At 32.5% G+C, this 10,637-nt stretch overlaps 2 protein-coding genes across 2 annotated transcripts; both read right to left on the bottom strand.

The window, feature by feature from the left end:
• Positions 1 to 2,853: 2,853 nt before the first annotated feature.
• Positions 2,854 to 3,210, bottom strand: LOC140178768 (uncharacterized). The gene has a single exon (XM_072216016.1). The coding sequence runs from the start codon at positions 3,208 to 3,210 to the stop codon at positions 2,854 to 2,856; it is 357 nt and encodes a 118-aa protein (XP_072072117.1).
• Positions 3,211 to 3,340: 130 nt separating this feature from the next.
• On the bottom strand, positions 3,341 to 6,345 carry LOC140178767 (uncharacterized). Its single transcript, XM_072216015.1, has 6 exons — positions 6,185 to 6,345; positions 5,949 to 6,142; positions 5,633 to 5,780; positions 4,980 to 5,569; positions 3,921 to 4,276; positions 3,341 to 3,520 (listed from the first exon to the last, which is right to left on the bottom strand). Exons 1-6 carry the CDS (start codon positions 6,343 to 6,345, stop codon positions 3,341 to 3,343), a joined length of 1,629 nt encoding a protein of 542 aa, XP_072072116.1.
• Between the last annotated feature and the right edge of the window lie 4,292 nt (positions 6,346 to 10,637).

The raw sequence follows: 10,637 nt of genomic DNA, 5'->3' as shown, positions 1-10,637 counted from the left end.
ATATTTATTTATAAAATTAAAAATAACATATAAAATTGATAATTTTTTAATTTTTTATATTAAAATTAATATTTATTTATTAAATTAAAAATAATATATAAAATAACATATTTTAGTACTTTTTTTAAGTACTCTTAATAATCTTATTTTTATTATTATTTTAGGTTCTAATTTTTTATTTGTTATATTTTTATTATTATTTATAATTAATTTTTTATTTAATTTATCATTTTTAATAGGAACAATAATACATATTATAAAAATTAAAATAATAAATAATGCACAAAAATTAGAATAATTGTTTTAATATTCTCAATATTTTTTATTTAAAAAAAATTATGAAAAAAAACAATAATAACTAGCAACAAATCTAAACGTACATTAAGTAAACGCAGAAGCTACAATTTATTGCTTTTAATGAACGAGCTTTTAGGATGCAAAATCACTTTAGCCTTCAGAAAAGAAAAGTTGCCAAACATAAAAAAACAGCGTTCAAAGCACTTAACCGCGTTCAAGAAAAGTTGCCAAACATCAAAGAACACAAAGCACTTAATGCACTTTTATCCTCTCCAATGTGTTTCACAAACATACCCTAAATCAGTTAGAATATGTAAAAAAAAAGTATGAATAAACTGTACACCCACTAAAGTTATGCAAAGATTCACTAAGAATATTTTCTCCTATGTTAGAACTTAGAACTTAGAACTATGTTGGTAATTAACCTTTCTTATTTATCCTTTTTCTATATTTCATAACTTGTCTCATTGAGCACTCTTATTTAATGATGAAAATTTTTTGCCATCTTGTATATAGCAAATTGTGAAGAAGAAAAAGAACGAAGTCAGTCACTTGTTGGGCCATTTCGTGGCTGGCTCCTCGGAGGTCTGCATTTCGCAGGTGTCAGGGACGGATTGGACTACTTCGTGGGTGTCTCATCTGAGGTGCTCTATTTCATGGTTGCCTAGCTTGATATACAGTCTCTGACATGCACAGGTCCGCTTCTCCCCATTTCTCGTGGAGCAGGATGGAAATGGTGGGTTAAACCATTTCGTGGGTGCCTCAATTGAAATGGAGCTGTGCAATTTGAAAACTCTTTCTATGAATGTGTATTTTGGGAATAAATGATTTTTCCCTGCGTATATAGGTAAAAAAGCCCAAAAAGAAGCACTTAAACAAACTACTATAAATAAAAACCATGAGCAGAGCGCATGCACATATAGCTTCTAACAAAAAGAAAAGTATAGGAAACAACTCTCCTACAAACTAACATAAGCCAAATCTATTATAATTTAAATTTTATAAATAAATAAAAATTTAAAAATTAAAATTCAAAATTCAAAAAAAATTATTTTTTCATTTATTCTAATCACATTTATAATACACAATAAAAACTAATCCATTTTCATTCATTTGGAAATAGTCAAATCTCTCCCTCCTCAAACCCGTCGTCTCCACGAATTTTTGACGTCGCCATCCACCGACCACCGTCGCATCTTTTGCACGCTGCGCGGCCTCTTCCACACGTTCCGTCATCACCGTTCTTCTTTTGTCGACGCCGTCGCCCACCGTCCCGTTGTGAGGCAGCCATCGCCGGTCCTCCATTCACAATGCGCGATCAACTACTCCGATCCATGGCGACTCCTCCACTCACCATGTCCGGCCTCCGTGGCTTCCTCTTTGCAATGCGCCACCATGAGTCTCCCACCGTACACACAACACCGTCCAAGGTCACCATACGACTCTTCTTCTTCTTCTCCTCTCCTATTTGGTTTTGAATGATTCTTTTAACTAATTTTTTTGTTTCTTTTTCCTAAATTTTGGATGATTCTTTTTATTAGTTTTGGATGATTATTTTTTCTATATTTTTTTATGTTTTTTTTTTAGAATTTGGATGATTCTTTATCTTATATTTTGGTGTTTTTTTAGTTTCGATATTTTTTTTAAAGAGAAATTAAGATTTGCATAATAAATGATAAAAAATGAATTAGAGTAAAAAGAAATAATTAATAATCATTAATTATATATTTTTAAAAAATATAATTTATATAATTAATAATTAATGACAATTAATTAATATAGAATGTAATTTAAATATATTTATTAGTTTGTTGTTGATTATATCCCTCTTAGTTTTCTAGTAGAATTCCTAACAAAAACATCAATCATTGTCTACAAAAGTATTTTTCCTATACGTACTATATCTTGGCAATATCTTTTCTCAACCAAAAGGGTGAAAGAATCCTATTGCTTACCTAGCATGTCGACAAAACAGAGAGATTCACATCAAGGGCGGATAGTATTGTTAATGTTGTTGTGATATCAAAATGGTCAAGGTGGATGCCCATTAATATGGACGGCTGATTTTATTTTTAATATTTAACTAGTGTATGACCCCGTGCTCAGCACGAAAAAATTTATAAAAGTAAAAAAAATTATATGCTTCGATATTTAAAACAAAAGTACAAAATAATTATTATTTTAAGAAATTTATAAAATTTTTATCAAAATCAAAGTTTAACTTAAAAAAAGTGAGTAATAATTATTTTATATTTTTAAAGTAAAATAATTATACACTGATACAGAATTTAAAATAAAATTAAAATATTTACATTAGAATACTATTTTTTCAAAGACTTCTCTATAAACAACATTGATGGTTGAATTTGCAGACATTCTTACGTGATCCATAAGTAAAACTTTTAAACCTCTCTTACTCTTAACTCTTGAAAGTGCCATATATAGTTGGCCATGTGTAAAAACTGGTTTGGACAAATACAATCCAACATGAGATAAAGTTTGTCCCTGAGACTTATTAATTGTCATGGCAAACGATACTATTATGGGAAACTGTCTTCATTGGAATCTAACTGCGACGGTTTCATTTGTTGGTAACATATTCATTCTTGGAATCAAAGCAATATGACCAACATTGTTACCCGTTAAGACTTCATATTTTATGACATGATTTCCAAGCTTCCTAACTTGTAGCCTTGTACCATTACAAAGACCACTGGATTTGTCAATATTCCTCAGTAACATCACCGGAACACCAACCTTGAGTATTAATTTATGTGGAGGCAAACCAGAGCAATTTATGCTATTCAGTAATTCAGGACTATAGATATCTAGTTGACTCTCCATATTCCCTTCATCCATACAAATGGAATCCGAACTAAGATATAATTTTTCCCCTCCAGGAATGATAGCCATCAGATGGTTGTTGACCTCTTCAACGATGTCTAGTGTGGGAGCCAGTATAGTTCTTGCTTTGAAAAAAATCCTTTGAAGACATGTTTTCCAAAATATTTGGATAAGAAAAATGAACCAACTCATCAAATGCCTAGTCCGAAGAAGGAATAACAATATCTCCTGGAAGACATATCTCAGATTCACCATCCATATTGTCACCTATTAGACCATCACCAACTTTCAATAACCACTCACCAAATTGCTCTGTCTCATCTTGATCTGAAGCAGTCGTCCCTACAGAGAGTCTCATATTTTTTGTTAGTTTGAGAACCTGACAAAAATTTCAAAGGTAACACGAATTCACAGTTGAATGAACGATGTCTTGTCTCGATCCTCGTGGAATGACAGGAAGAATTTGTCTAAAGTCTCCACCTAGTACAATCACTTTTCCTCCAAAGGGAAAATCTTTGCTATATGTTGGAGAACACCTCATGATATGACCCAAGCATTTATCAGCGCTTCATAGCAGTACCTACTAACGATTGGAGCCTCATCCCAAATTATAAGTTTGGCTTTCAACGGCAACATTGCTTGAGGGGAACCAGGTTTGATGTTACATACAGAATCCTCAGTTATATTCAGCAGTATTTTGAACCTTGAGTGTGTCGTTCTTCCATTGGGAAGAAGTAAAGATGCAATACCACTCGAAGTAACATTTAACACTATATCACCCCTTGAGCGAATCTCAGCAGACATAGGGTTCCAGAGAAATATTTTTCCAGTATCCCCATGACCATACACAAAGAAAAACCCTCTTCATCATAATACACAGCTGTAACAATTTTATCGAATGCATATCTCTGCTCAGGTGTTGCGATGGCTAACATGTCTGAGGCATTTTTCTTTAAATCATCCATGTTAAAGTTTAGATCTTCCCTAATAACACTTTCGGTTAACAAAGAACTATCAACTTCAGTTGCTAAAGGCATAGGAGGATAGTCTTTCAAGGTTTTACTATAGGAATGTAAGATATTGTCTATATCCATTAAGCACAACTGCTTAATCTCATCATCTGACATTGTTAACTCTGCATATTATACAATACTAAAAAAATTCAATTAAACTAAAAATGATCAATAAGAAAAAACTTTTATCACTGTAATTAATAAAAACTCACCCCTCATGTTCATCACGGCTCTCTGTCGATACAAAATATCATCTGAGAGTTCATGCCAACATCTATCCCAGACATGTTCTGGTCTTGAGATATTGTTGGATGTTAATAGAATGACAAATAACCTCCTAACATATGATCCTGAGGCCCATGAGATTGCTTCCTTAATTGCATCAATAAATTCTTTGTCATCTTACAAGAGTTCAAGGACGAAGCATGCATCTCTATACATAGTATAAATTGTTCCTCCTACTGTTCTTATATCTCGAAAACTCATACATCCTCTTTGAGTATTCAAGAGAAGTCGTTGGTAATATTCTTCAGTATTTGCTGCAAAAAACTTGGTTAAAATCCCACTTTTAAGTTGTTAAATGGATTAAGCTACGCTATTTTAATTATTATGTAGCTACACATCCGCATAAGAATAAGTTTCCTAAAAAATATAGAAAATAAAAAATTGTATAATCTACAGATTATAACTGTTGAAAGTTATTTAAATATTTATTTTTTAGTGTAGATAAATCGAATAAAATGGACGTGGGGTACAGGCTATTAAGATTTTAAATTTAAATCATTAAATAAGTAAGATCAAAATTGAATATAAACTTGTCATTACCTGCAGGTACATGAGTCAACCTTCCAATTGCAAAGCTTTTCTTTCGAGGAAACCACTTTGAAGAATCGTCCTTCCAAACAAACTTGGTTGGAAACTCAAGATAAGTCAGACTTCGAGCATAGGGATATGACATGTTCGCCGCCATCCATCCCAAAAACATGGACTTATGAGATATTGCTCTTTCGACGATATCATTCACATTAGAAGTTTCACCAGAAACCAAAGGTTGCTCATCCTCCAAATGGAATGGAAGTCTAATCACAAATGGTTCTTTCTCTTGGATTTCGTATCCAAATAGACGCCAGACTGCCTCACATGCCGAAATGTACCTACAATTGTAGTAATTCCTAATTTCGTCAACAACTTGTGTGGCTTCTGACAGATCACCAGCATTGTATAGAGTAACTGTTACGCAGTCATTACCCTTGTGTACATACTTAAACAGATACTTAATAGAACTTGTTTGACATGTATATTCCACCTTTATGTGGCACCCAAACTTGAGCAACAATTCTGGATTATACGGAACAATGAACTTATTGTCTAGTACACATTCCCTTTTCTTCACTGTTTGACCGTTATCAGTATACCTTTATTTGGGAAATCTGGCCTCATCAATGAGTGTTCGCTGTCTAAACTCTTTAGGATAGAACTTTGAACATGATCCATTCTTCATGCAAGGTGAATTCTTGTTGTACGGACCACATGGACCATGTACCATGTAATTTTGAATAGCTCCATGTAGATTTGGCCTTTCATTTTCATCAGGAATCTCAGCTGTTATATGTTTGTCTATGTCATCTGGTGTTTATGGCTTGAACTCGTTACTCATGAATAAAAGGATATGTGCATGCGGAAGCCCTCTCTTTTGAAACCCTACAGTGCAAACGTCTGAAAATTGAAAAAGACAAATGAGCAAAGCATTACAACATAAGATTTTAATAAAGCGTTGCATAAACACAGACTTACATCCCAAAATTTTTCCAAAGATTTTTTCCTCTTTTAGGTCATCAATCAAACCATCAAGCTTGATCTTGAAAACTCGACACAATATATTAGGACGGTCTTCTGCCTTCAATCCAATGGAAGTCACTTCTTTTTTTATCTCATCCCATTCAGGGTTACAGGTCATGGTGATAAAATAGCTAGGATATCCTGCATATCTGCAAATTGCAAATGCATCTTTACAATTATTCATCATATACCTAGGTCCACTGGTAAAAGTACTGGGAAGAATGATTCTTTTGCTAAGCCTTGCAGCATCTACATCCCCGATTATAAGATTTTCATGTAGACATTTGTATTTATCAACCCTCAACTGTGGTTGTTTACACCTAAAGAATTTTAACCTCTCTGATTCCACCATTGTGTAGGCATCTACCAGAAACTGTTGGAATAATCTCTTTGATCTCAAAATTAACGGAGATTCACCCGTCCTTTTTTGTAGTCGAAAAGCAAAGAATTGTCACAAAGTGATTGTTTTGTTTTTCTTTGTAGGCCTAGCAGAGATAGAATCTGATGTTTCAATACCTAAACAAAATCCATCCTCCCCATACGAAAACAACAATGGATATTGCAAGGCTAAATAAGATGGATGAAAAACATCAATCCGCTGGAGCTTTCTAGATTGACTCTCTATAATAATATCTCTATCTTTGCTAAGTTGTTCGACATCGCCAATAATCAATGCAGCCACTTCAGATGCAGATGGCAAGTTGTATGTCTTGCCATCTTTAGTCCTTTTACTAATCAACTTAAACTTTATGTTTGTGCAATTTTTCTGTTGGTACCTATCTCTTGCATAGCGAAAATTTTTTGCCAAACTATTATATTTGTCTAGCATGTTTCTTAATATTGCAACAATTTCTCTATCCCGCTCATTTATAGCTTTATTGGAGCTACGAAAAAAATAATAAAATTTATGTTATTTTCTCTCACAGATAAGAAATAACTAAAAAATTTGACTGTTTGCATGAAAATTACCGAAGTGTGCCTATTCGATTATCAATCTCATTTTCTGTGTTATAGATATATAGCTGGGCAAATGTTGGTCGCAAACTATCAGGAGGAAGTAAGCTACCAATGCTATGGTAGTTTTGACCCCAAGCTTAAAAATTGGAGGAGCAGTCCCATTGTTCACCCCTCGGTCAATTTTTCTGGCCATTGATGTAAAATAAAACATTGAATTAAATGTCCTTATATTTTTTCGTTAGATTATTAGCGGGTCCTTGTACACTGGAGTATGCTAGAATTGTAATAAATCTATGTTATATAAATGATTTTCAATGAAGTATACATTTTGTTAAATATTGGTGTATGAATCATTTGGCAATCATTAATTATACGTACTATTTGTTAACACGGACAGTGGAGTTCTTGTCAATGAGGGATCCGTCCGTAGAGTTAAAGATTTAGATCTTATCTCTGATGTAGAAGGTCTTACATAATTAGGAGTATTTTTCTGTCAAATTCCATGTGAGGCACAGTGTAAACCATACATAGATAGTTGCTTCCCTATGAATGAGTAATGAGAAATATATAGAAAATTTTAATCATTAAACTGATATAAATTAAATTTAGATAAATATGAGTCAATTACAGTGAGAAAAATGTCACCTTTATCTTCACTGGATTGTAAACTGAGAATATTAGATGAGGTACCAGTTTCTCGACACACTGTTCTTTGACTTGTAGTAATCTGATGCACATTTTTATGTACGTCAAAATTTGTATTATTATTGTTCTTCGACACTTTTAAGTCAATGAAACCCTTTTATTTGGTTAATTATGTTTAACTCTTGCTATATGTTATGCTTTGAAAGAGATGGTTAGGCTTATTTAAAATCAATTATCTTTAACTTATTAGGCTAACTGAATCATGAATGATAGAATTCAACAACAAAATTTATCAAGAAATAATACAAATAATTAGTTTATACCATTATTTTCTTAGACAGAGTATGTAGTGTGTCAATGTTAAAAAAGTATCGTGAGTCATACCTTGGTACATAGAACCCGTAGTCTTCAACGCAATTGGGACAGAAATATCTTTTCTCAAGTTCTCTTAAGCCACGACGACACTTCTTACATCCTTTGTACCACCAACCAAACTCGGTCTCAACTTCCTTAATTGTCCCAGCAGTAACAAATACAGCATCCTAAAATCAATGGATGTAAGGGTACAACACAACAATTGAGATTATGATCCAACAAACATTAGACATAATAATTGAAAAAAAAAGGAAGATTAATAAAGAAAGAATTTTACCTGATTATGCTCCTTTATCTCGACAATTGTTTTGTAGATTGACATACGCAAAAAATCTTCCTCAATTGAAACAGGTTGATCACAGACCAGTAGCATTATGCTTTGTCCGTCAACAGGATCCAATTTGTTCACCCTTACATTTTTAAATCAAAATTTATGAAATTTGCTAATAGTTAAATAATCAAAAGCCTTGTATAAATATTCTGCTGGCCACACTACTGATCTATACACTGTACCTTGTAAAGAAATTCCTGGCAGCTGGAAACTCAACATTGATAAATAGTTTCGAATTGTAGATTATGTTGGAAACACCCATGACCCCTACAAAAAGGCATAACAAATTAAAGAAAATACCAGAAGCATATGATGACACAAAACATGCATTCAAATACCAGTAAAATAAATAAACCACTATAAAATTTCATCTTGCCCATTTGGAGAATAACCACATAGGTAAGACATGGGTGTTCCTCCAAATATTTGATCAAGTTAAAAGCCAAAGTCTGCCACAACGTTACCCTTAATTTCTGTCCACCCCTATAAGAAATAGGAATGCTTGTAAAGTAAAGAGAGGCACAAAATTGCAAAATAATATTTTAAAACAAAAGCTACTATAAAAAAGATATTAAGCATTACTCAAGATCATCAAGTTCTATCATGATATAACTTGACGGCTTCCCGTCCCATGTGAACTCGACCAAGTTACCCTTAGAGGCAAGTTGACCTATCACATCTACAAAATAAAGGCACCAATCTTTCCATTAACAAAACTCTATCTGCTCAAATTTTTGTCAAAAAATGACATATCTTTTTCAAAGTTTCATCCATGTTGAAATCAGATTTTTTTAATTTTCTTAAAAATAAAAATATAAAAGACTGTTAATAAATAGTTAGAGCCTAGAAATTGAAGTTCGTGAAGAAACGAAAAATAAATAGGTTAGTACTTGTTACCAACGATTCCTTTAAAGGTACTAATTCTTTAGTTGTTATATATATGAAATCTATGTTTAGATGTGTTAAAATAAAACACAAAATAATAGAAAACAAAGCCAATAATTAATGAATTGAAGAATAATTTTACTAAATAATACAATTTTTTTAGTACTATACCTATAACAAAAAATGACGCATCAGCCAATTCAAATGACATACATTAAATATAGACATATTATGTAATACAAAAATTATGATAAATTATTTTGCGTTAAATATAGACTTCAAAGAATTAAACAACACATGCGTGATAGATTACTCTAACAAAGTACTTACCAACTAAATAACCATTTTCTTTAGACTCTGCATGAATTTTTTTGAACGGAACAAAATTGAATCTGTTCAATGAAACTGAAGAGTCTTGTACCGGACGCACATTCGTGTCCCTGTTGAAGTTTATTCTAAATTCGTGTCTAGTAGGCTTGAACTTGATGGTATTCAAAGAAATTGTGAAATTAGTGACCACGTACACGTTGCCCTCAGCGAGTAGTAGGCCCTCGAAGATAGGAACAAATATGCCTTTAATAGAGCATTGAATTGTATCCCCCTGAATGCATTAGTTTTATAGAGTCATAGATAAATGAGGTTTATTGCTCAGTCATTACGAAAATAAATCTCAAATGCAAAGAGAAGATTTTACCTCTTCATCAAGGACAACCATCTCAATAGGTGCCTTCACCCCAGAATTTGCAAAGTGAGAAACGGTCCAAAGTCTAATGACATGTACTTTGAGCTTTCACACCTTATGCTCTGGACCAGCATTGATAAACTTGATGAGATCATACCTAAAAATCAAAGTCTTCATATTTAGTGAAAGATAAAAAAAATATTGTGAAATTCACCACATGGCACATGAATTCACCTAGCTGCCATTGCTACCTGCCACAACAAAATTACTCAAATATTATGAATTTCAATACAGATAAATAGTAAGTATGGTGATCATCCATGCTATATTATAGAGAGTCACAACACTGTTCAGCCCCAGTATTGGTAAGGATTGCAAAAATCTTGACGTTTCTATCAAAATCCAACTAAGAAAAAAGACGAAAAATTTTTGGACTATTCAGGATTAAAGAATCTGAATCATATCAATAAAATAAAATAATTATCAAAATTAGGATAGAAATTAACGGCCATTGCTACCTGCCACAACAAAATTACTCAAATATTATGAATTTCAGTACAGATAAACAGTAAGTATGGTGATCATCCATGCTATATTTATAGAGAGTCACAGCACTGTTCAGCCCCAATATTGGTAAGGATTGTAAAAATCTTGACGTTTCTATCAAAATTCAACTAAGAAAAAAGACAAAAAGTTTTTGGACTATTCAAGATTAAAGAATCTGAATCATATCAATAAAATAAAATAATTATCAAAATTAGGATAGAAA

Source organism: Arachis hypogaea, chromosome 14 (assembly GCF_003086295.3).
Source record: "Arachis hypogaea cultivar Tifrunner chromosome 14, arahy.Tifrunner.gnm2.J5K5, whole genome shotgun sequence".
Taxonomy (NCBI): Eukaryota; Viridiplantae; Streptophyta; class Magnoliopsida; order Fabales; family Fabaceae; genus Arachis; species Arachis hypogaea.
Note: the sequence above shows the minus strand (reverse complement) of the source record. Positions and strands in the feature narration are given on the sequence as shown.